This window comes from Neomonachus schauinslandi, chromosome 7 (assembly GCF_002201575.2).
Source record: "Neomonachus schauinslandi chromosome 7, ASM220157v2, whole genome shotgun sequence".
Lineage (NCBI taxonomy): Eukaryota > Metazoa > Chordata > Mammalia > Carnivora > Phocidae > Neomonachus > Neomonachus schauinslandi.
The window spans coordinates 54,887,970-54,914,030 of record NC_058409.1 but is presented as its reverse complement, the minus strand read 5'-3'; the positions used below and the strand labels follow the sequence as shown (position 1 = coordinate 54,914,030).

General features: G+C 39.4%; 2 protein-coding genes across 3 annotated transcripts in view; both read right to left on the bottom strand.

Annotated features, from left to right (window-relative positions):
• Window positions 1-26,061, bottom strand: part of IQGAP2 (IQ motif containing GTPase activating protein 2) — a 293,302-nt gene that overhangs the window by 56,494 nt on the left and 210,747 nt on the right. The window contains exons 15-20 of one of the 2 annotated variants that reach the window (XM_044916696.1): window positions 21,360-21,527; window positions 18,659-18,801; window positions 16,168-16,338; window positions 3,472-3,555; window positions 2,242-2,313; window positions 203-272 (exon numbers count right to left, since the gene is read on the bottom strand). In XM_044916696.1, coding sequence (XP_044772631.1) covers window positions 203-272; window positions 2,242-2,313; window positions 3,472-3,555; window positions 16,168-16,338; window positions 18,659-18,801; window positions 21,360-21,527 — 708 coding nt within the window. The remainder of the gene's footprint in view (window positions 1-202; window positions 273-2,241; window positions 2,314-3,471; window positions 3,556-16,167; window positions 16,339-18,658; window positions 18,802-21,359; window positions 21,528-26,061) is intronic. The other variant, XM_044916697.1, reaches the window with a different exon arrangement.
• Window positions 829-1,212, bottom strand: LOC110589537 (single-stranded DNA-binding protein, mitochondrial-like). The gene has a single exon (XM_044916698.1). The coding sequence runs from the start codon at window positions 1,210-1,212 to the stop codon at window positions 829-831; it is 384 nt and encodes a 127-aa protein (XP_044772633.1).

Genomic DNA, 26,061 nt, shown 5'->3' with positions numbered 1-26,061 from the left:
AATAGGCTTTGTGTTAGGTGATTTGCCCAACTGTAAGCTAATATAAGCGCTCTGAGCACACTTAAGGCAGGCCAGGCTAAGCTTTGATGTTCCATCTATTAGGTGTGTTAAATGCATTTTCGACTTAGGATATTGTCCAACTTATGATGGACTTATTAGGACGTAACCCCATTGTTAGTGGAGGAAGATCTGTCCTACTTACCCAATGTTTTGTAGTCATCTCTAGCTTTGTTTGCTCTCAGTAGTGACTGAATTTTCACAATTTCATTTTTCTGCAAAAGAATGAGACCAGTCATGATCTTCCCAAGGCCCATCTATTCCACGATTGTAGAGTTCAGAACTACTTAAGAACTGTCAGTATTTAAGAATGGACATTATTTCGGGGCACTTGGTTGGCTCAGGTGGTGGAGCATATGACTCTTGATCTCAGGGTTTTAAGTTCGAGCCCCGTTTGGGTGTAGAGATTACTTAAAATGTTTTTTTTTTTTCATTTTATATAAAAGAATATTTTAATTCTTGTACTTAGGAACTACAAAGACTACACATGATTTGGAAATGAGACTGTACGAAACAATGGCCAAGGAAGAACCATCCACTCTATGCCTTGTCTTTGGTCTGGTCACTCAGAATTTTAATTAATTAATTAATTTACATTAGAGAGAAAATAGCAGATTCCCAGCTGAGCATGGAGCCTGACGCGTGGCTCGATCCCACCACACTGAGATCATGACCTGAGCTGAAATCAAGAGTCAGACGCTCAGCTAGCTGAGCCGCCCAGGCGCCCCTGGTCACTCAGATTATGTTATCAACTGTTGACTGTGTTGCTTGTCACCTCATGTTATTTTCATCTGTGTATTCACCATAGTCTCCTTTCCTTTCCCCATAAATTTGGGACCCCATTCCACATACTGATATATCATGGTGATACACCATGCCTGGTTGGAATACTGATATTCTGTGCCATGTTGTCTTCTGCCTGACATCACCCATTTGGTGTGCTTCACTCTCCCCTGACTGCCGCATCTCATTCGCTGCTAGAGAAGATACTGTGACTGGGTTTTCCCCTCCCACCTGTTTCATGACGGGGTCCCGACCCACTTGCTCAAGTAGCTGCACATGGTTCAGAGATCTTTCAAGAACCAAGTTGCTGGCTATTTCAGACTCACATCTTACAAACTCATGCAATGCCTCTAATACAGGTCTCCAAAACATGGCTTCTACTGGTTTTTCCTACAAGCTAGTCTTTGGTCTTTCCCCAGCGAAGGACTCACAGCTCCCTCCCTCCCTCACTGGACACTCTCAAAAATAAAATCTTTTTTTTTAAAGAACAAAAACTATTTAGAACTGGCAATATTTAGATGGAGTGTATTCAATGTTTATTTTTTGCATTTTCTTTGCAGAGAAAGGGTCAGCTAAGTTAGCTAGAAGTATTGACAAGATTGTATGGGACTATTTATAAAGAGATCTAAAAGGAAAAAGAATTTTAGCCCCAAATTTAGATGATTCAATCTATGTTCATTTATCTATTCTTTAAAGATCCTGAAAAAAATTCTTCCTGTGGGCCTCTATTTAAGTTTATCAGTTAGCAGTTAGAAAAGCTTTACAAGCAGTGCTGGAAAATTTTCGTCTGGAATCTTTTCTCTTTGGCATTACTAGTCCACATCCGTCTTCTCACACATTTCCTATGCAGTCCTAAATAGTGAAGTCTCACTCTGAACATGAGTTCTGAATAAAAAAAAGTAAGCCTCCAAATATTATCACTTTGAATTCTTAAGACCTGTTGTTTCCTCCTACTGTTCATTCCCACCATTTAGCTCTGGACTTCTAAAAAAAAAAATGTTAGGTTACTGATGTATAGATTGCAACTGTCCATCCAACTAAGTGACACTGATGTTTTAGAACTTGAGCCAAAGGCAGCTGGGGAGATATGAAAATATCACCTAACCCAATTAAAAGCTTTGGTGTGTGTCTTAGGACAAAAGGAAGCAAGTGCATGAAAAAAATTTATGAAAGAAGACATTTCATTTTCTCTTCCTGAACTGACAAAATATTCTATTTAATACAAAGACTAGATAGGAACACCATGCAGCCAACATATACAATATACTAACAGTCTTCCACTCGGTTCTTTTCTAAAAACATTTCTACCATTTAATAGAAATCATTCAATGTTAACATTCAACAAAGCATTCATTCAGCTCATTCTCAACCAGGGTGAAAATCCACTTGTGTGTCTCTTACATGATCTCTGAAATACTGCAGTCGTGCAAGGTATATCCTCCGTGCTACTATCATCCGGAACCAGGACTGAATCTAAAAAAGAGTTAAATGGAGAAATCAAGGCAATTACTAAACAACCTTTAAACTTTTCACACAGTCCTTCTACAGATAACATTGGTCTTTTGATAAAAAAGTAAAAGTGAGCAGCCCACCAAATAATTAACATCCTAAGCCTCATCTTCATCTCCTACTTCTTTCCTTGCTTTTTTCCTAGGGTTTCAAAGCATTTTATGCCTTTTGGTGGGGAAGGTAATGTAGCTTTGTACCATTTTGCTTTCATCTCAATAAATAAAAACCAAGAGGGCAAGGCATTTTGCTGACAGTTGCAATAGGTCAGGGAATCAAAAACCAAGTCCAGGGTTTCTTCCAGCATCCCTTAAAGGCATCCAGGATCCTTTAGGTCTTTACAGGAAAACATGTCCAGAGTTCTCATGAGGGGCTGATTGGGACCTACAGTTTTCCGAGACAATGGGCTTGTGATCCATGGCAAGCACAGCACATTACTAAGGAGCACAATGGATCTAGATGATGTTATTCAATGCCTTCACAGTTTAAAAGGTCTTTTGAATTAATTTCATTTGATTCCAATCTCTCCAGCCCTGCCATTCCAACTCTAATCTGGACTTCCACATTGTCTGCAAGTTCATTTCTGGGCAGTTCTCTGGTTTTTAGCACTGGGCAGTGGGTACCCCAGGGCCTTTTCTTTTTCTAAACTCAGAGCCATCAGCCTGGATCCAGAGCTGGGTTAGACCTGCTCACCTCCCACACACAGGCCCTAATTTAGTTCTACTTCTTCTTGTCACTGGTTTTACATTTGCCTAACAATTAAAGTTTTGTACCATTAAGTTTTGTAAATATTATTAGTGAATATGGTAAGATGCATGTGAAATAACAGTTTTCTCCCAGAGCTTAAATAATCATTTTGGATTTCCTAGAGAAAGAGCATTTACAGGTTATGAAATACTTGCACATTTGATTCTCAAAACCACATAAAGGACCTGAGCCAGGTACAGTGTTTTAACAGACTTGAAGATGATCAGCTGAGTAATGGACATGGGACTCAAACCTGAGACTTAATTCTGACTTCAAGACTCTTATGTATTCTTTTTATAATCTGTATTCCAGGAGCAAAACTAAAACGAAGAGAAAGGTTTAAGTCAAGCACTGGATAAGGTAGGAAGGGATATTTACCTTCACAATGGAATCAGTATTATCAATCAACATTTGCCGCCTGCGCGAATATGCTTTCCGTTGTTTATGTCCCTTCCAACAAGCCTGTGGGAAAGATCAAGTAACAGAATTACTTATGTGTAACAGTTTCCCACTTAATTTTAGAAAGCACAAGAACAGAGTACATCTCAGGAGACACTGAGTTGGAACACTGCCAGGGGCCTTCCCTTCCAAATAGCATGTGGACACCCTCACTGGGAGGTGGACATTATATTGAACAGCATGTACGACTCACAGCTTATCCCAAACTTGGGAAAGTACATTTACCAGGTAGAAGCCCAGTTTCCCATTTGAAAGCTTAATTTTACCAAGGCTCTGGGTGACAAGAGTAATAATAAAATGGAATTGCTCTGAAACATACAAAGAGATGAACTGAGTATTGCTATCATGTGGTAACAACAGAAGATGCTTCAAAGTAATGACTAGTATCTTTACTCCAGCAAGTACCCCACCATGGATGGCCCAGACCAAGGAAGATAAATGCTTGACTAATTTGTAACTCTGGATCCCTGAAAAAAGGAGTGCTGTGATTGATCATTTATTATCTTATCTATTTCTACATAAAGTTTGGTGATGTTTCATCAACAAAGCTTTACTAGGTTATCACCATTAAAGAGAACTTTTATAAGTGACATTTACAAAAACTAGACACAAACTGGTATGTTTAGAATGATTAAATACAAAACTAATTTAAGTTTATTCCAATTCATTTTTGAGAATCTTTTTATTGAAACTTAACTTTGTAACTCACTTCAATTCTCTGGTTTTGTTTTCATGTTAGAAATGAAAGACAAGTTTCTTGTTAAAAAGGACTAATACAAAAAATCAAATTATTTTTATAAATTTCATGTCTACATATGTCAATCTACCTCATCCATTCTTTTTAAAAAAAGGTATGTGGAATTTTATTACCATTTAAAAAATATGTCTTGTAATGATTCAAAACAAAATAGTACAGTAAAAAAATGATCAACTAAGCACTTGTTCCAGACTTCTCCTCTCAATCAAAATCCTTAGAAATGACAGTATTTTAAAGTATTTTAAAGTATTTAAAGTATTTTAAAAAATACTTTCTTCTTTTTTTTTTTAGGTTTTATTTTATTTTATTTATTTTTTTTTAATTTTTTTTATTCTTATGTTAATCCCCATACATTACATCATTAGTTTTAGATGAAGTGTTCCATGATTCATTGTTTGTGCATAACACCCAGTGCTCCATGCAGAATGTGCCCTCCTCAATACCCACCACCAGGCTAACCCATCCTCCCACCCCCCTCCCCTCTAGAACCCTGTTTGTTTTTCAGAGTCCATCGTCTCTCATGGTTTGTCTACCCCTCCGATTTCCCCCGCTTCATTCTTCCCCTCCCGCTACCTTTCCTTCCCCTCCCGCTACTTTACTTTCTTCTTTTTGAAATAATTAGAAACTCACAGGAAACTCCAAAAATAATGGAGTTCCCCTAATGGTAACATCTCACAAATAGGCTTTTAAAGCTATTCACTATAGTCTTAGAAAAGAAAGCATATGGATCAATAACTCTGAGGGATCCTGGAAGACAGAAAGTAGCTGGACTTGGACTTCAAGAGGAAACCACAGAACCAACATCTACAAAAATGTAAGACCATCTACAAACAACGTAGGATGGCTATAACCTTGAGGGAGCCTGGGGCAGCACTCAGAATAACTTTGGGTAAGTTGTTACCTTATCCACTTGTCAAGCAGTGAATAAAATAGCAAAGATGGGAGAGTGGGGTTCAGGCAAAGTACAAAGGAATACAGCCTTTTTGAGGGAATTTAGCAATATCAGATTTAACATTATTTAGTCTTTCACCAAGTATTTCTAATTTTCTTTTATCTAGCCTAAGAAAGGCACCACTACAGAAGAAATATATGTAAGGGTTTTTGCTGCAGCATTGCTTGTAATACTAAACATGTGCATAGAGCAGAATCTTTACAAATGGGGAAACAGATCAACTGCAATTGCACTCCTAGTGAGGGATGCTACATGGCAGTTATGAAGAATGAAAGAGGGTCACATATATTGACTACAGCAATGTTCTGTATCTTGAGGAACAACAGGATCTCCAAGATACAATGCAAAGAAAACAAGGAAATTGTAGTTTGCCACAAATACTATGATATGACCTGTTAAGAAAAAAAGAAAAACATAAATAATATCTATTTCTATGCAAAGAATCTGTACTCAATGCCTAGAAAATGATATACTAGGATATAGTAGAGAAAAGGTGTAAGGTAAAATATGCCTATGTACCTACCACTTTTGTAGCTACTCTACAAAAAAAACTATTAATTTTTTGCTATGTATTCTCTGAAATGGGCAAACATAGGGATATGCATATATACTCTTATTGTAAACAACCTTGTACACACATTATTATGTATTTTGTATGGATTATTCCATCAAGATAGGTTAATAGATGGGGGATTACTGGCTCAATAGTTGATATTTAAAATGGATAGCTACTGTCAAATTGCCCTCCAAAGAGTGTATGATAGACAGTTCTTTCCCCAGGGTTTCACTGAACTGACAAAAATGAAAAAGATTGACGCTGTCCAAAATGACTGATAAAAACTGCTCTTCATTTTTATTTATACTTTGATCTCCAACAAACCTTACTTTCCTGCACATACCTACCCCATTTATAATACAATTGTATTTTGTCTATATACCTTTTAGTACCATATAAGACAGTGTTAAAATTTTTACTTCAACTGTCAAACATAATTAAAGAAATTCAAGAGTAGAAGGAAAATATGTTTACTCACATTTTACTTTCATTGTTTTTTTTTCTTCCTGCTTTTCCAAAATTCTTTCATCATTTTCTTTTTTGTTTAGAGAACTTTCTTTGCTATTCTTTTAGGGCAGGTATGCTAGTGACAAGTTCTATTAATTTTCCTCTTCATCTGAGAATGCCTTGATTTCCTTTTCATTCCTAAAGAATATTTTCGGTGGATAACAAATACTTTGTTGGACAGTTCTTTACTTTCCATGTTGTGCCATTCCTCCTCATCTCCATAGGTCCTTATGAAAAATCTTCTGTCATGAGAACTGTTTTCCCCCTATAGCTAAGCTGTCATCTCTATTTGATTGTTTTAAAGATTTTTAATTTTTTTTTTTTTCAGAAGTTTGTGATGCATCTCTGGGTAAATTTGTTTGACTTTATCCTCTTTGGGGTTTACTCAGCTTCTTGAATCTGTGGTTCTGTGTCTCTGACCACACACAGAAACTTTTCAGACATCATTTATTTCAGGTTTTTTCAGTACTTCCTCTGAAACTCTGATGACACAAACATTCAATCTTTTTTTATGGTCCACAGATGCCTTGAGGCTCTGTTCATTGTATTTTCAATCATTTCTCTCTGTTGTTCAGATCTAGTAATTTCTATCATTCTATTCTCTAGTTCACTAATTTGGTCCTGTGTTCCTTTCATTTTGCTGTTGAGTCCATCCATTCAGTTTTTTATATGTTGTTCTATGTCTTAGTTCTAAAATTTGTTTTTTTTTCCTATCTTCTATTTCTTTGTTGAGACTTTATATTTTTTCCTTTGTTTCAAGTGTGTTCATAATTGCTTACTGTAACATGGCAGCTTTAAAATCTTTGTCAGCTAAATTATAACATCTCTGTCATCTGTATTGGCATATATATTTTTTAAGATTTTATTTATTTATTTATGTGGGAGGGGGGAACATGGAGAGTGAGAAGGAAAAGCAGACTCCCTGCTGAGCAGAGAGCTCAACATGGGGCTCGATCCCAGGACCCCAAGATCATGACCCAGACGAAGGTAGACACTTAACTGACTGAGCCACCCAGGCGCCCCCGTATTGGCATCTATTAATTGTCTTGGTTCTTGAAATGTTTATTATTGTTTGAAATGTGGACAAATCGGATTATTATGTGATGACTAATAAGACTCTGGTTATTATTTAACCTGTTCTAGGTGGTTTTCCCTGACATTGTTCTGGCAAGGGAAGGGGGTGGTGGTGCTGCCTCATTACTGGCAAGGAGGGGTGGAAGTTCAGGTTTTCTACCTAGCCTCTATTGATATCTGAGGTGGGGGCTGCTTATTACTGCTGCGTGGGAGCTGGGAGCTCTAACTACGCCCCGAGGCTGTGCCAATTCCACTTTGCCCAGGAGGGCTGTGTTACTACTCCTCATGTGCTTTCCACTGATAGCAGAAGGCTTTGCCGGCAGGTGGCCTCATTACTACTGGGCTGTCATCAAAGTCCTGACTTTCCACCATGCCTTCTTTGACACCACCTAGCAAGGAAAGGGAGGGCTGCCACATTACGTTTGTGAGCATGGAAATTCAGGCTCTGTGGGTATCTGGGTACCTTGTTAGAGTCTACTAGGGTGGAAGGCCAAGCTCTTGACTTTGTGGCATGAGTGGTAGGTATGGGGTCACAGTTTTTTTTTTTTTTTTCCCTGTGCTGTTTGGCTAGAGTAGAGGGGTTATTGTCTAAAAGTTTTGTCTTTCTGGGCTGCACCTTTCCTGGTCCTTTGGCTACAGATAGCAGGCTTTTGTTGGAGTTTCTGCCTGCACCCACTGGCATTTCCATTTTGCCAGCCTCTGCAGCAACAAGTCTGAGATATATGAAGCTAAAAGAAAACCACAGAACTCACCTCCATGTCGTTCCTTGGGTCTCAAGGTTCCCAAGCCTGTCTGCCTTTCCTCTCTCCATTTTTCACAGTGTTATGTTCGTTTACAAATAATATCTGGGGCTTTTAGCTGTACTTAGAGCAAAGAATAGGGAAAAGTAGCTGTATTCTACATTCCCAGAAGTGGGAGTTAAGCCCAAATAGTTTTTAAGTACCCAATGTTTTAGAGTTTCCTAAACTATTAAGGCCATATGAATTTATTCCTTGATAGATTACAAGATTAAAAAAATCAGAAATGTAAAAAGTAGTTATGATTCAAGAGGGCCACCTGAAAAATTATTAAAACTGAGTTCTTCCAGGTGATTAGTTATAAAATGTATATATATACTTGATTAATTTTCTGCATGTGAAAAATAAACAATACAACAGAAAAAAGATGACATTTATGATAGCAAAAAATAACTAATGGAGTAAACCTAAGAAATAGGAATATATTTAATGCTATATGGTGGGAAAGATGAATAAATGGAAAGATATACTGATTATGGAACTGGAAAATTCATTATTGTAAAGATGCCAATCTCCTCGAATGAACTAAAACCTCAGAAAATTCAGGAACGGGTCTGGAACTTTATCAGCTGCCTTTGCACTAACTATTGAAATGAGCACGTGTTTTTCTCTTTTAAGCTATTATGATGATAAAGAATTATACAGGAAGGTGAATTATTGAGGATTTAAAACTGGAGTGAGCTTCACAGTGCTCTCAAACTGTAATATGTATACAAAATCATCAGAGGGTCTTTTTTAAAATGCAGATTTGAATTTAGTGGGTGTGGGTGGGGGTTCCAGGTAATGACAGTGCTAATATATGCTCTACACTTCAAGTAATAAAGATCTAAGCAAAGATAAAGGATTTTTAGTTGATGGCCCATTTAGAAAATGCCACCATGGGATCTCTCGGTATGGCATTTCTGAGATCATTGGAAAAACTGATCTCTGATGTCATCAACAACTGCTTGCAAAAGTGTCCTGATGGCTATAGAGACTAGGGGAAGGGGACCCTAACTGTGGGTTACTGGATTCCATGGCAAGTTAACTAGTAACACATTCATTGTGATGGGTCTCATTGGTGCTTCCTGTTTTTGTGGGTAGCACTTTTAAAGCACAGAAATGTGGAAAAAAAATATAAAAATATAAATATACCCCATTTTTAAATCCAAACTGGAAAGCAAATAAGGTATTAGCATTAGCTCAAGTTCTTCCTTCTGCTTTTCTGGAATTATCTGAACTCCAGAAACACTGTTAATCTTATTAGCTCAGATTCACAAACCTTCTGAATAATCTGTCATAGTAAAGGCTGATGGGAATATTGATGCATTCTTATATTGGTAGAATGAACCCATTTGTCCATTCTGTACTATTTTTTAATGCACTAAGGATTCAATGCTCAACAAGAGGATTTTCCTGGAGATTTCATTTTGTATTTCATCTCTTTATTGATTATGTAGATTTCTCTGGAATCATTCTACACTTAGGAGTATTTTTATTGTTACCTTCCCAAACCCAGGCAACTTTGCTGGGTATAGAAATTTTGGTCTCTAGAAGTAGAATACTATATGCCTCTTATTTATCAAAATTACACATTCTTTTTCAGTTTGTAAGTTTTTGTTCCACCAGAACTGGCTTTTTTTTTTTTTTAAACTGAAGTCTTTTTTTTTTTTTTAAAGGTTTTATTTATTTATTTGAGACAGAGAGAATGAGAGAGAGAGAGCACATGAGAGGGGGGAGGGTCAGAGGCAGAAGCAGGCTCCCCGCCGAGCAGGGAGCCTGATGCGGGACTCGATCCAGAGACTCCAGGATCATGACCTGAGCCGAAGGCAGTCGCTTAACCAACTGAGCCACCCAGGCACCCCAGAACTGGCTTTTCTTATTCAGTGCTACTAGAACTCCTGTGCTAGGCCATGAGATTGCAGGCTTTTCTTTAAAAAAATTTTTTTTTAAATTAACATATAATGTATTATTTGTTTCAGGGGTACAGGTCTGTGATTCATCAGGCTTGCACAATTCACAGTGCTCACCATACTACAGTGGTGGTATAGTGGTATGGACATAGAGGTATGTCCCTCCCCAATGTCCATCACCCAGCCACCCCATCCCTCCCACCCCCCCTCCACTCCAGCAACCCTCAGTTTTTTTCCTGAGATTAAGTGTCTCTTATGGTTTGTCTCCCTCTCTGGTTTCGTCTTGTTTCATTTTTCCCTCCCTTCCCCTATGATCCTCTGTCTTGTTTCTCAAATTCTTCATATCAGTGAGATCATATGATACTTGTCTTTCTCTGATTGACTTATTTCGCTTAGCATAATACCCTCTAGTTCCATCATTGCAAATGGCAAGATTTCGTTTTTTTGTTTGTTTGTTTTTGATGGCTGCATAATATTCCAGTGTGTGTGTGTGTGTGTGTGTGTGTGTGTGTGTGTGTTATGTGTATACCACATCTTCTTTATCCATTCATCTGTTGATGGACATCTAGGCTCTTTCCATAGTTTCGCTATTGTGGACATTGCTGCTATAAACGTTGGGGTGCATGTGTCCCTTCGGATCACTACATTTGTATCTTTGGGGTAAATACCCAGTAGTGCAATTGCTGTATTGTAGGGTAACTCTATTTTCAACTTTCTGAGGAACCTCCATACTGTTTTCCAGAGTGGCTGCACCAGCTTGCATTCCCACCTACAGTGTAGGAGGGTCCCCCTTTCTCCGCATCCTCTTCAACATCTGTTGTTTCCTGACTTGTTAATTTTAGCCATTCTGACCGGTGTGAGGTGATATCTCATTGAGGTTTTGATTTGGATTTCCCTGATGCTGAGCGATGCTGAGCACTTTTTCATCTGCCTGTTGGCAGTCTGGATGTCTTCTTTGCAGAAATGTCTGTTCATGTCTTCTGCCCATTTCTTGACTGGATTAGTTGTTCTTTGGGTGTTGAGTTGGTAAGTTCTTTATAGATTTTGGACACTAGCCCTTTATCTGATATGTCATTTGCAAATATTGTCTCCCATTCTGTCAGTTGTCTTTTGGTTTTGTTGACTGTTTCCTTTGCTGTGCAAAAGCTTTTTATTTTGATGAAGTCCCAATAGTTCATTTTTGGCCTTGCTTCCCTTGCCTTTGGGATGTTTCTAGGAAGAAGTTGCTGTGGCTGAGGTCGAAGAGGTTGCTGCCTATGTTCTCCTCAAGGATTTTGATGGATTCCTGTCTCACATTTAGGTCTTTCATCCATTTTAAGTCTATTTTTGTGTGTGGTGTAAGGAAATGGTCCAGTTTCTTTCTTCTGCATGTGGCTGTTCAATTTTCCCAACACCATTTGTTGAAGAGACTGTCTTTTTTCCATTGGACATTCTTTCCTGCTTTGTCAAAGATGAGTTGATCATAGAGTTGAGGGTCCATTTCTGGATTCTCTATTCTGTTCCATTGATCTATGTGTCTGTTTTTGTGCCAGTACCATACTATCTTGATGATGACAGTTTTGTAATAGAGCTTGAAGTTCGGAATTGTGATGCCACCAGCTTTGCTTTTCTTTTTCAACATTCCTCTGGCTATTCGGGGTCTTTTCTGGTTCCATACAAATTTTAGGATTATTTGTTCCGTTTCTTTGAAAAAAGTGGATGGTATTTTGATAGGGATTGCATTAAATGTGTAGATTACTCTAGGTAGCATAGACATTTTCACAATATTTGTTCTTCCAATCCATGAGCATGGAATGTTTTTCCATTTCTTTGTGTCTTCCCCAATTTCTTTCATGAGTATTCTATAGTTTTCTGAGTACAGATCCTTTGCCTCTTTGGTTAGAGTTATTCCTAGGTATCTTATGGTTTTGGGTGCAATTGTAAATGGGATCAACTCCTTAATTTCTCTTTCTTCTGTCTTGGTGGTGGTGTATAAAAATGCAACTCATTTCTGTGCATTGATTTTATATCCTGCCACTTTACTGAATTCCTGCATGAGTTCTAGCAGTTTTGGGGTGGAGTCTTTTGGGTTTTCCACATAAAGTATCATATCATCTGCAAAAAGTGAGAGTTTCACTTCTTTGCTGATCTGGATGTCTTTTATTTCTTTTTGCTAATTGCTGTGGCTAGGACTTCTAGTACTATGTTGAACAGCAGTGGTGATAGTGGACATCCCTGCCATGTTCCTGACCTTAGGGGAAAAGCTCTCAGTTTTTCCCCATTGAGTATGATATTTGCTGTGGGTTTTTCATAGATGGCTTTTATGATATTGAGGTATGTACCCTCTATCCCTACACTGTGAAGAGTTTTAATCAAGAAAGGATGCTGTACTTTGTCAAATGCTTTTTCTGCATCTATTGAGAAGTTCTTGTTCTCTCTTTCATTAATGTATTGTATCACATTGATTGATTAGATTGCAGGCTTTTCTAATTAGATGCTGTTTATTAAAAATGATTATGGGTATAAAGTTGGAAGAAAGGAGTTATTGATGAAAATGCAAAAGGAGACAAAATTTTAAGCCATTTATAAGCAGCTTTTTGCAGACAATTAGAGACAGAATGTGTCTACAGAAGTGTCAATCTCCTCTGACTGGTATCAGAACATGTGGGAAAATTTATAACAGCCATCTTTTTGTTATTTTTTTTCTTACCATAAATATATTTTCTGTGTAATGCATATTTAACAAAGTACTCTTTCAAAATATCTAGACCTCAGAGGCTACTGCTCTGTTTTACAGATTTTATAACTGTCAATCTCTAGAAAATTTGGCTTGCTAAATCGGTTGCCTTGCTTGGTAATTGGGCATCCAGGACAGTAATATTCAAATTACCAACTCCAACTTCTGAAGCACAAATTCTTGTGTGGTCTCTTAGCCAAGAAAGCCCTCAACATTGATCTCTTTTCATTCTCAGCTTCAAGGTAGAAAATCCACTGATCTTCTAGAGTAGTCACTTACATTAAACCAACATGATGAAGAACTGTCCCACCAGTTCATCCCCTTCCTCCCCACCTGCAGACTCTCCTGCTGCTCTGGACCATCTGAAGGTTGCTTCAGAGAAGCTTGCTTCTCTTTCTGTGCCAGGATGCTGTGGCACTCTCTGAAGTTCAGTAATTCCCTAACTCCCAGGGCTAAGTTTGGGTGTTTGTCACTATTATGATTTTTCCTAAGAAGTGGCATTCCAGCATTCCTCAGTTCAAGGAAAAAAAAACAAAACCAAACCACAGCTATCTATTTTTCCCCATTCAGTTTTGCTGATGTCTTCCCTTATCATAACAGCAGTCTCAATGTTGGCTCTGCTATCTGTCCTTGGGGCCATCAACTCCTCATATCTGACACTACTGAGCACCTAAGGGCTGCACACTGTGCCAAGTCTGTTATGTCAATGATCCCATTTGATTCTCAGAGCCCAGCCACAAAATGAGTATTATCATTTTCAGATGAGAATGACATTTCAAATGATCTATTCTTTTCCTCAACTTTGAGAGTTTTCTCAAGCTGTCCACATGCTGCAGTTATTCTCAGTGTTGGTTGTGCATTCTGCAATCGTGAGTTCATTTACATTCTATAATGTCACTATTTCTTTCTTCCTCTTTCGATATCAGTTGTCTTTCGACGTTTTGTCTTGTTTCACTAAGTCCATGTCTTGTTCAATTCCTTGAAAGCATGAAAGAGCTTCAGCATAAAAATTCTTCTGTCTCCTGGACTAAGAGTGTCCTTAAATATTAGTTTACTTAATTTATATTTACAACTTATATTCATTTTCCTTTTTTTCGAGATAAAATACTACTTTTTTTGAAAAGATTTTATTTATTTATTTAATTGCCAGAGAGAGAGACAGAGCGAGAGAGGGAACACAAGCAGGGGGAGTGGGAGAGGGAGAAGCAGGCTTCCCGCGGAGCAGGGAGCCCAATGTGGGGCTCAATCCCAGGACCCTGGGATCATGACCCAAGCCGAAGGCAGTCGCTTAACCAACTGAGCCACCCAGGTGCCCCATAAAATACTCGTTTTTGTTTGAGATTATTTTCTGGCTCACTCATTTGTAAATGTAGACATTACCAGGGCCTTCTCACTGCTCAAAAATAGTATGGCATTTTTCTCTCTCACTGCTCTCAAGAGATTCTCTGTCTCTCTACAGGGAGAGAGATAGGACACCTTACCTTACAGGGGGAAAATCCTATGAATGACAGTGACTTTCTCATGAGACACCTTGGGTACCTTCTGATATATTCCATAAGTACTGAGACAGAGGACTGGCTAATGACGCCATATATTCTCTGTACTACTATTCAGTTCTTTGGGAGGAGACCGAGGGTGGTGGAGCTGGGGTGTGGCTACCCTCAGCCTGGGAGCCTTCTCTCTGAATTTGTTAAGACTACTGTGTCTGGGACTCATTCAGCCAGCTAGGAAGATTGAGCTCTTTTATGGAGCTCTTTTATGGAAAAGTCCTCACATTTCAGATCATTCCCCTAGTTCAGGGTAGATTGGCCACACTGACAAAAAAAATGAGAGTAGCATAATCCCCTTTGGTTCATGGTCTTCTGGTTTAGTGGGTCAGCAAGTTTCTGCTGAATCTGTATTCATCTCTAGTCTATAGCTTGCCCTTATACCTCCTGCCCTCCTCCTTAGAAAACCCTCAGAAGAGTAGGAAAAAAAAAAGGAAGGAAGGGCGACTTCACAGTTCTATGGCTTCTTCTTCAATATTATTGGCTCTGCTAAGATGGAGGAAAAAAGGCTCCAGATCATTGCTTCTGCCCTTCTCCCAAGCCCTCTCATGACTTCGGCCCTGGGTCCCAATATCAGATGGATTTTATACCAGTGTGCTCCAAAGAATGTTCTCCAAATACAATACAGCTCCATGCCCGAGAGTGGACAGCTTAGGGTTGGTCCAAATTGTGTCAGGTTGGCTGACAATCTATAATTCTGTGTAAAATTAGAGCCTTAGCATCAGTGTAGAGGATCTTATCTTCAGGCTTTTTTTTTTCACTTCCTGTATGTTTTGCCTGCCATTTGTTTAAAGAAGAATAAAGTGGAAAACTTACTGGTTCAGCTAATAAAAATTCTTTGTCAGGCTCATGAAAGAAATTTCTTCTAAAAATTAATCATTTCTGCCTTCTAACATCTTAAGTTCTGAACAAATCCAAATATTTGAGCGCCTATCATACACAAGACACAAGAATATAAAAATTTAAAAACGTTATTTCCTGTCTTGGACAATATTATAGTGAGGTGAAGGAAGCAGGTAAGTACACCAATGATCACAAAAGAGGAATCTTCAACTTAAAAACTTCCAATGTGGGAAATTTCTTAGTTATTGGCCAATGCAAAAACCCACCAAATGCTTCCCGTCAATAATAGTATCACTTTGGATGCACAGAAAAAGACACATAGTCCTTTGGAAGCCAGCATGGTGGTTGGTAGAGGGTGGTAGCGAAATACAGAGGAGAAAACATCTAAATTTGGCCAGTCCCTCTCCTGGCAACCAGAAAGTTCAGAGTAGTCATGCAAGCTTAAGAACAGCTCAAAACCAACCAGTCAGGAAAGGAGGATTTCTCCTGCAGGCCTAAATGAAGAGTATGTAAGGGAGAATGTATTCTTGGAGAGGCTAAATCCATTTCATTAGCTCTTCTGTTCTGTCTAGAAGAACATAGAAACAGGGGCCACTCAACATCCATTAGCCACCGAAACACCAATTCATAAAGCACCCGGTTTAGAGAGTAGATGATACAAGGAGATCCAGCTTCTTAGAGAAACAGGATTTCAACTCCGATCTCAGGAGTCCCTCTGGCTCCGACTAGGTTGGTGGCAGGCAGACCTTTGCAAGTCCACAGTGCCCCTTGATGGTCTCCAAAGGTGAAAAATCATTTAACGTCTTTCCCATCTCTGAGCCTTACTAAAGCAGATTTGGGGGCAATGATTAAGGGAGAAATCTGCAGTCAGATTTGTTAATTAGAATGCTGGTGGTTGACTGTCATACTGTCAAATGAAGCATCTTCAGGGGATAGGACAGTTTGCTGTAACTAGTGGTAGGTGGCTCACATACCTGTATTTTGACCACATGCTTTTCTTGTTCATACAAATATGATTTCCTAGCTTCATATTCTTTCCTAAGAAGGGATCCTGCACTTGTGGCTTGAAGGCGAAGAAGCAAATCATCAGACGCAGACCACATCTTCTTGCGAGCGTAATCTGTTGTGACTTTCTCAACAATGTCCTGGCAAGAGATATTTCTTATGGTTACACTTCACACATCAGGTGAAAGGAGCATAGAGAACAGCGTCTGGAGATTATATCTCTGAGAAAACGATATGGGTAACTCTTTCCGGCCTGGTTTAAAAACAGATTTGACCAGAGCCAAGGGATGAACTGGCTTAGCTTCTTTCTAGCAACGTGCTTTTGGAATCCTCTGAACTTGGTGCTCAGGTGCTCTGAGAATTTGGTTGAGCGATCTCAGGATCTGGAGGCGGAGGTGCCGGCAAGGACCAGGTGTGAGGCCTGAGCTCCAGAATGTAAACGGGACAAGGATGATTACAGTATGAATATGCATATGCATCACCTCCTCCCTCGCCAGGGCTGCCAAGGAAAAGACTGCAGTGGCCAGGAAGTCTTCTGGCTCCTCTGCCCCCTTTCTTGTCCAGGCCAGAGTAGGCAGACCTCTGCAAAGAGCCAGGGGCTCAAAATAAACTTGGGGGAAAATAAAAGACTTGGGGCAGAAGGAAAGGGGGTGGGAGAGGAGAGACAGGCACTACCATGACCAGACAGGGGAAACTCTGTCTGAACGAGAATGAATGAGGGAAAAGGAGGAAGGGGGGACTGTGAAAAGTCTTTATGTGGATTACGAAGTGGGTTTGCTTTTTATGTTCTTTGAGAGATGCAAGCCAAGACTGGACTCACTTCCATGGCTGATGCTCTCATCCGGTGTGACTGCAATCAATGGGTGGCTAATTAAAAAAATTAAAACTGACATCATAAAAAATGCTTAAAAACCTTCAAAAGAAAACATTTTCACATTCATGAAATCAGTACTTTTAGACTGTCTAGAAGAAATAATTTTTTTAAACAGTGTAGATCTTCCACTTTTTAATAATCCTAATAGAATGATGCTCAATTTCACAAAGTTACTCCTAAGGCATCTTTGGACGCCACTGGAGCTATTGTTAGCTCCGAATTATAACCCTTTGATGCTGCTTCTTCACAGTTTGATACGTCTTTTCAACTACAGCATCTGGTTTTTACAGTTTCATTTTTCTACAAAGTAGCACTGATAATGCACTGCCACCTTAGTATTTTCTTGTAAACTGTGGCAATCTTGAATATTTGAAATTAGTTAATTAACTATCTTCTTGTCATTCAGGAGTTCTGGTGGCTCTCTCAGCCCCAGGCCATAGGTTTTTCTCGGAGTTTTAGCAAATATACTGGTGATTCCATCCACAAAGTTGCTATACTGCAGTATCTTTGATGCTGGTGACTTTTAACAATTTTGTAAGACCTACATTTGTGTGTTCTTTCTTTCTTTCTTTTTTTCCGAAATGGGACTAAACTATTATTAGTATTTTCTCTTTGAACATACTACAATGCATGCATCAAACAGCAATAGTCACATCTTGTGGGTCCAACTTTGGTCTCAAGTCCAAAGCAATCTTGTGAACATCTTTTCAAGAGTATTTCCCCCCAGAAAGCATTACTGACTTTTTAAAGGACATACATGTCTCTGTGGGAGGCTGTGAGGGGGAAAGAAATAAGACTTTCCCAATACTGACAACCAAGAAATTATTACTAACTGAACTTTTGGGTCAGGGCAAACCTGAAGATTGATTTCTTAGGATCATGTACCATTCCAAACAAGCTACAGAAGCTTTCTTCCCCTTGATCTGTCTGGTGGTGGTATGCCAACACAGAAATAATCGTAAAAGTTAGTAGCCACGCAACCACATCCAACTGCATTCAAGACTTTACTCTAGGGGCGCCTGGGTGGCTCAGTGGTCAGGCGTCTGCCTTCGGCTCAGGTCATGGTCCCAGGGTCCTGGGATCGAGCCCCGCATCGGGCTCCCTGCTCAGCGGGGAGTCTGCTTCTCCCTCTCGCTCTGCCTCTCCCCTGGCTTGTGCTCACTCTCTCTCTCTCTCAAATAAATAAATAAAATCTTTAAGAAAAAATAGTATATTTTTTTAGACGTAGTTTTTTTTTTTTTTTGAAAAGCTCAGATTAACTTGGTGGCTATACATGGGTGTTACCATAACCTTGAGAAAATACAGTATTTAAGGAGATTTTGCTTTATCTAGGGCTTGCTTATTGATCCCTGCCCCGCGGGAAGCCTGCCTCTCCCTCCCCCACTCCCCCTGCTTGTGTTCCTGCTCTCGCTCTCTCTCTCTCTGTCGAATAAATAAATAAACTCTTTAATAAAAAAAAAAAGAGACTTTATGTCCGGCCTTCGATAAATCCGTTATTTCCTCCCATCACTTCCATGATTCAAAAACAGAAAGGCAATCACACTTATTTTTTCATAGTACGGTTTCATTAAACACGAACCTCCTACCTCAATTTCTTTTGCCATGAGCCATGATTCTTTAGGCGAGTATGGTTCAGGTGTGACCCAGGAACTCTCTTTTGAATCGATGTTGTAGTAGTACTCATATTTATCCTGCAGGCTAAGCTTGAGCCATGAACCTTCAGTAGACACTAAAGAAAGAAGTTTGTTACATTCTAGAGTGAAACACTGAACTTTTCAACATTAATGTAGTTTCTCCAACACACAAAATAATCTAATGAACAATTGTTCACCAAGCATTCAGATGGCCTAAATAAAAAAAAAAAAAAGAGAGAAATGACTCACTAAAATGAGTGAATTCTATGTTTTCAATGGCAGCTCTCAATTCAGCCAAATCAAGAGGAGGACAGAGGGATGTCTAATGCTAGGGCTCTGGACCTCAAACGTCTCATGAGGATGAGAAGAGTCATAAATGGCCAACAAGAAGGAAAAACAAAGAATATATGTCCTTGGTAGATGTGAACAGCACGAAAAATGGACAGAAAAGACCAATGAGCAAGAATCTTTTTGCTTAGAAAGTCTTCCAGCAACTTCTCTGAGAAGGAGTGACCTGGAAGGACTGTGACCCATTATTTAGGGAAAGCCAATGATCTTCATTAAACCAATGCAGAAGTGACTCATCTTTACAGACAACTTTATCTAAAGTAAAAACTGGCATATGCAAACACTAAGGTCACTAAGTACGGAGAAGGAAAATGTCCTGGTTTGCCTCACCTTGCTCTACATGACCACACAAAATGAGAAAAAAAAAATTGCAGAAAGGACTTAATTTGGGGAGCGGGGGGGAGGATGTACTAGAAAAAAAAAATCTACAGCATTCATGGCTTAATTAGTTAAGAAGAGTATCTCCTCCTCATGAATCCATGGGCTTTACTTCCTATTTAGAAATGTTTATTTTGCTGAATGGCCATGATTCCTGTCCCAGACCAGCGAGGTAAAACAACCACAAAAATAAACATAAAAATGATCTGACCTGGATCAATCTAAACCAACTGCTGTCAAGTGAGCCTTGGAGTAAATGTCTTTATAGGGAAATCGAAGTTCAAGTGAATTTCCTTATAGAATATTTAAATGGATTCAAATAACTAAGCAGGGGTAACTTCAAGGCCTTTGAATGTGTGTTGATTCTTTATTTGGTTTTAAGTGCTTCTCAACTGTTCTGTGTGTCACTGCCCAGGAAAAGAGATGTATCTCTTTCCAAATGGGCAGACAGCTGTTATCTGTGTAGAAATGCTGGCCTACTAGAACATATATTGTACAGTCAAATGAGGATGATCACAAGTAATCATTATGGATCTGAGGTAACTCCTAGGTTTCTGAATTGGGAATCTGGGGATATATGACTACATGCACCAGAACATGGCACAAAGGAAGAGGAGTAGGCAAGGGTAGTGGACAGAAGATTAATTAAGCTTAGGCCAAGATGGACTTGAAACTGAACTGAACCCCTGCATTAGTACTGTTGCATAAGTCTTTTTCCATGAAGGATGAGGTAGGGGACACTATGGTGACTCTGGATGAAGAGATGTGAAGGGAACAGAGAGGAGCTCAAAGGTGAGCAGATGCCAAGTTAGAAAGAAGGGCCAATAACCCTCCTCACACTTCATTAATGGGCAATTTGCTGAATTGAGGGGTGCAATCTCTGAGTTGGAAATACATCAGATAAACTTAGAAGTACATAGTGTACTATGGGAAAGACCTCCCGTTGAACTAAAAAAACCCTTTTTATCCTCCAATTCTACTTCTTGGGCCATTCACATAGCTTCCCAAAGAAGAGTAGTCCATGACCTATGACGTGGTGCAAATAAACACTAGCCTGTGAGTCAGGAGACACTTGGATCCTTGATAGGACATGAAGTGCTCAGTAACAATCTACTAAAGGAACGGTGGACTATCAAAAATTAACCTCTTTGGGTTTGTCATAGTCTCCCTCTGACCACAATCTCATGAATATGTTTCTAAATCTGAAAAATGAGTATAAGGCTCATGATCTCAAAGCTACTCTCCAGAGCTAACACTTCATGGTCTGCCATTGGATTGAACAGGCATAAATACTTGCTGAGGTTATTGATCTGATCCCTTGGAGACCAGTTCATTCTACTTTATTCCACATTTTCAAAATTACTCTTTACTCCTACTTAAGATTGTGCAATCATGTACCATTTGTTTCAAAAAGGATAAAGAGAAATATTAGTGTCAAAATCAGTTTGTATCACTAGAGAAATGGATCAATAAGCAAGCCCTAGATAAAGCAAAATCTCCTTAAATACTGTATTTTCTCAAGGTTATGGTAACACCCATGTATAGCCACCAAGTTAATCTGAGCTTTTCAAAAAAAAAAAAAAAACTACGTCTAAAAAAATATACTATTTTTTCTTAAAGATTTTATTTATTTATTTGAGAGAGAGAGAGAGTGAGCACAAGCCAGGGGAGAGGCAGAGCGAGAGGGAGAAGCAGACTCCCCGCTGAGCAGGGAGCCTGATGCAGGACTCGATCCCAGGACCCTGGGATCATGACCTGAGCCGAAGGCAGACGTTTAACCGACTGAGCCACCCAGAAGCCCGAGACAAACAAATATTTTAGAAATGTTCATTTTAAAGCAGTATTTGTCTTAAAATTAATACAATACTACAGACAGCGTCATATTCAAAATGACATTTAGTTGGTGTTAAATGACTAAAAAGCTTACCACTTTTAGATTTGTGCTCTTTTGCCTTTGCAAGGGCATCATAGTACTTGTCAGCACATTCAGGGATTATGTCATTTGTGTTAGACATAGAAGACTTCAAAACAGACAAAATATCACTTGGCTTTTCTTTCTCCAAACACTGATTAACATCGATGACCAGTGTAACCCCTGCATCATGGGAAAAAAAAAAGTTTCTCTTAATGGTTATCTTCTACTTACCCTAGAGATGTGCAAAGATACAATTCAACCTTTCAGGAACGCATTGGCATTAAACCTTTTTTACCCTTTCGGAGTACGCAACACATATACCCAAGACGGTCACCAACTCACCTACCAGTTTAGGTTTTAAGAAGAACAAGGTCCCACAGAAGCACAGTTTATTAAAAATCATGGTATTACCAGGTTACTCTCATGTGGTGTGAAGACACTAGGTCCTACTCACTGTAGTGATCTCTAAGTGGAGTAAATGCATACCAACAGTAGATATGCAGTCCTTACGTAGGTCACTAATCTTAGGAAGACATTTATTTATTTTAGAATAAGTAAAAATCCTGATATTCTCTTGTATAGCACTAGTACACTTCACAAGATTTGTCATTAACCACCTAAACACATGTTCTAGAAAGGCAACAGGTATAGCTGAGGGGCATACACAATCAACTTAATTCTGAAGCTAATTCAGACCTAGAAAACATCTTATCCCATTTTAAGTTTCTGTCTCTCCCCATAAATCAAACCACACTGAACTCTTGGATGTCTAAACAAAGTTAACATGGTGAATTCTTTATTATCCACTTTAGTTCCAGCTAAGAATATTCTGGCCTAACCAATGAAAGTACTGTTTTCACAAACCATAAATGCACTGAGTTAGAAATCTAGAACGAAAAAATGGAAGGAACCAGGTTAAAATACTTCATAGACAAAAAAAGTTTTTGATGAAAAGGGGAGAGGTGGATATTCTTTTCTTTTTTTTTCTAACACACACACATGTCAAACTCTACCATACACATGCTTAATGGTATATTGATGTCATCAAATTATGTTCACACGTACATGGAAGTACAAAAGCTGAAGGGGCAAGAAAAATGGAGTTTGACTCTCAACAGTGTAGAATCAAGGTCACACAAATCTGGAAGAGTACCTATAGAATCAAGAACTTCTATAGCAAACTTCAACTGCTGCAGAACAAAAGGCACAGCAGTATGCTCTTGTGTTTATAAGAGTTAATAGGAATGGATCAACAGTTCCCCTTTCCTCTTCTCCAGGAAAGCTTTCGAGGATGGGACAAATGTGGTCCTGGTGTTTGAGAGGTTTGTGGTCTCAAAGCAGCAGGAGGGACAAGTAAATGACAAAGAATCCTCATGTGAATTACATCTGACAGCTTCAACTAACCCAGTAGAATGGTGTATTCCTTAAAAGATGGGTATAATAGGGCGCCTGGGTGGCTCAGTCGTTAAGCGTCTGCCTTCGGCTCAGGTCATGATCCCAGGGTCCTGGGATCGAGTCCCACATCGGGCTCCCTGCTCGGCAAGAAGCCTGCTTCTCGCTCTCCCACTCCCCCTGCTTGTGTTCCTGCTCTCGCTATCTCTCTCTCTGTCAAATAAATAAATAAAATCTTTAAAAAAAAAAAAAAAAAGATGGGTATAATAAAGGCACCCATTTCTTGCATCTAGAAATGTGCTTTATCATGGAGTACTGACCTGTGAGTGGTGGGCCCACAGGTTCATTTTCTAGGTAACTGAAGCTTCTTCTTCCTCTTAAAAGAACCATTTTCCATGAAAAATCTAAAGCCCTGGAGAAAACCCTAAGAGAACAGTGTCTCTTCCTGCTCATCATTTTATCCACAGTCCCTGGTCCACAGTAGGTGCTTAATGTTTGCTGAGGGCTGCCAGAAGAGTCCTTCTTGTCACTATACTGTGCTATAATACCCTGAGTGGTTCAAGTACTATGGAGGTGTTTGGGCTTCTTTGTTCCCGCACTAAATGGCCTCAAACCCCTCTGCTTTTTCATTGCCCCCTCCTGCCCCACCAGTTCTCTTCTTGCTGCTGTGTTTGCACGGAGCAGCCAACACCTAACTGCCTGGTAATTCGTGGCTTCTGATGTGCTCTGAGCTGGGAAGAGACACAACCAAACTTGTTAGTGTTATGCCTGAGAGAAGAACACACAGGCTCCAGGTATCTGTCCGAGGGGTCTCCAACGAGTAGAGGAAACCAGGTCCAGGGCACAGGCTTTGAGACATCGATTTTGATTGCTTTTTTGCTTCATCTGTAGGATGTGGTTTAGTTCCAGATAATTGAAGATGTCAGATAAATGGTCTACATAAAGTCAGGGATGTTTGTGGTAAAGAACAAATTAAGAAACCTCCCATAAATCTCCTAAGAGACCCGAAAGAACTGTTTGTGTTACATCTTAAGCCATATACTGGCAGTCTTTCTCTAAGGCATGTATTCTCTCCCAAGAGGTGAAATAATCCCTAGCAGGGCAAAAAATTGGTTCTTTGGGGGGGAGGGGGCAAAACATCTTTTTGTGTATAAAGCATAGGCCTACATATGGTACATGAACAGATACACAATTTATCTGTGGTATTAAAATATCATGGTGGGAAGTACTTAGGGAAAATCTATCTAGAAAGATTCCTTGGGGTACAATGATGGGAGAAGGTTGGGAAACACTGCTCTCAGGAGTCAAAAGTAGAGACAGACCTACTTTAAGAAAACAAGAGGCTCCAGTGGACATGAACACGGGCCCAAACGTAGGAGACTTGAGTTACTCTGTCCTTTTAAGTCTTGTCTGTGGTAAAACATATAGGGCAACACTTTTTCTTTTATTGGATTATCTGGGAGTGGGTTTGAGGCTTACAACATGTGACAAGAATCTGTTTCAAGTCTTCATACAAAGAATGAAGAATGCTTTTAAAGGTAAGATTAAACTCCTTTTTGACAAACTGGAAAATTCTCATCTCGATGTCAGAATATAGAAGGTTTTACTTCAGAACATCTTTTTGGTATTATTTATCATAGAAGATACTACGTCAACTCTTCCAAGGCACAGGACAGAAGTGGAAGACAGGATTTTAGATGTGTAGGTCGGGAGTACACCATCACACATAGCTGAGAAAGCCTCTGCCTTTCAGAGTCAGTAGAACCATGAGTGTCTCAATGGAAAAAACAGAACCAACTTCACACTTTCAGGCCACAGGTAGTAAGAACATGAAAAAAATGAATGAAATGACTTCTAAATTGGTTTGATTTCTAAGAGAAAAAGGGTAACCCTTTCAGGCTGTTTGAGTGCCTATTTTTACCGCCTCATTTCTTAAAAGTATTTCTTCAAACTATGGCTTCCTTTAGGTTTATATTTAAATTTAAATCTCTTAAGGACACATTTCAAATTTATTTTATTTTTTCCTAAGGATTAGAGTGCTAGAACGGAAAGACTTCAAAGACCCTAAGGGTATAAAAGCTCAGGTTGGAGGAAGGCACATATTTTTCCAGGCTGAGGAAATAAAAACCAGATGTTCCCCAGGGATGCTTCCAAAGTTTCAAAGCACATCTGTGGGGGCAAGACTAAGGTATCTCAACAGCATTCTACGACCTTACATCCTAATTGTGCCATGAATGGACAGGTTAATGAACAACACTTCCAGGAATCTTCATTTAGGTAGGTTACTTGTATATGCAGAGTGTTAGTGTATCATTCTCGAAGCTACTCTAGAATGCCATGTGATTTTTCACACTACTCCTCTATGAAAAGAGAGGCTTAGAATAAAATTAAAATCTTAATCATATGAGCCAATGAAGGGATTCGGCCAGGTGCGGAGTATGTCTATTCCACTTTGGCATTCTAGACCTGGGGAAGTCATCGTGGCTGGTTTGAGGACCCACTGGAAGAGAGAGCTAAAACCCCACTGATCACCTGACCTCCGTGAGCCCCTACTCTGACTGGTGGACCACAGGGATGTTTTGGGTTTCCTGGAATTAGTATCCGTTCAGAGCCAGGGTCCTATAATCCCTGAAAAGTCTGACTGTGTCCTTTCACCTCAGCACAGCCACCACAGTCAAAGATCGTAGACCTCTTTAGGGGAAGCCTGGAAGAAAGATGAACTGTGTAAAGTTTTGATAGTGTAGCAGTCCGTTCTCAAGAGGACTGGGTCTCCCCTTCATTCAAGGGGTTCTTGGTCTGTAAATGATTAAATACGGGAATTGATTTAGGGGACGAGACTCTCTGCTCTTGTTATTCAAGTTACACTTCTGTTCATTTGACCTAGAACTCTTCTTCCACTTGTATAAATCAAGTATGAATTTAGGAGACGGTCTGTTTCATTTCTAGGAACACCATGGTCAATCAGCCAATTCCATTGGTCTCTGTGAGTCAGATTATTCTGAGGACGGCTTTGACTCTGCTCTCCACTACAGCAACCACACCCACTTGCCTTTGGTGATTAAGAGCTGCCACCTGGCCTCTAGGGCCTGCCGCAGACTTTGGACTTGCCAGGCTCTCCACAATGGCATGAGCCAGTTCCTTAAAATAAATCTCCCTCTTTCTCTATATATGTGTGTATATAAATACTACATACTTTCCAGAGAAACAACTATTTATCTACACACACACACAGATACACACAGATATAGGACTATATATATAGCTGTGTTTTTTTTTCCCCCCCCAGAGAAAAATATGTATGTAGTTCTGTTTCTCTGGAAAA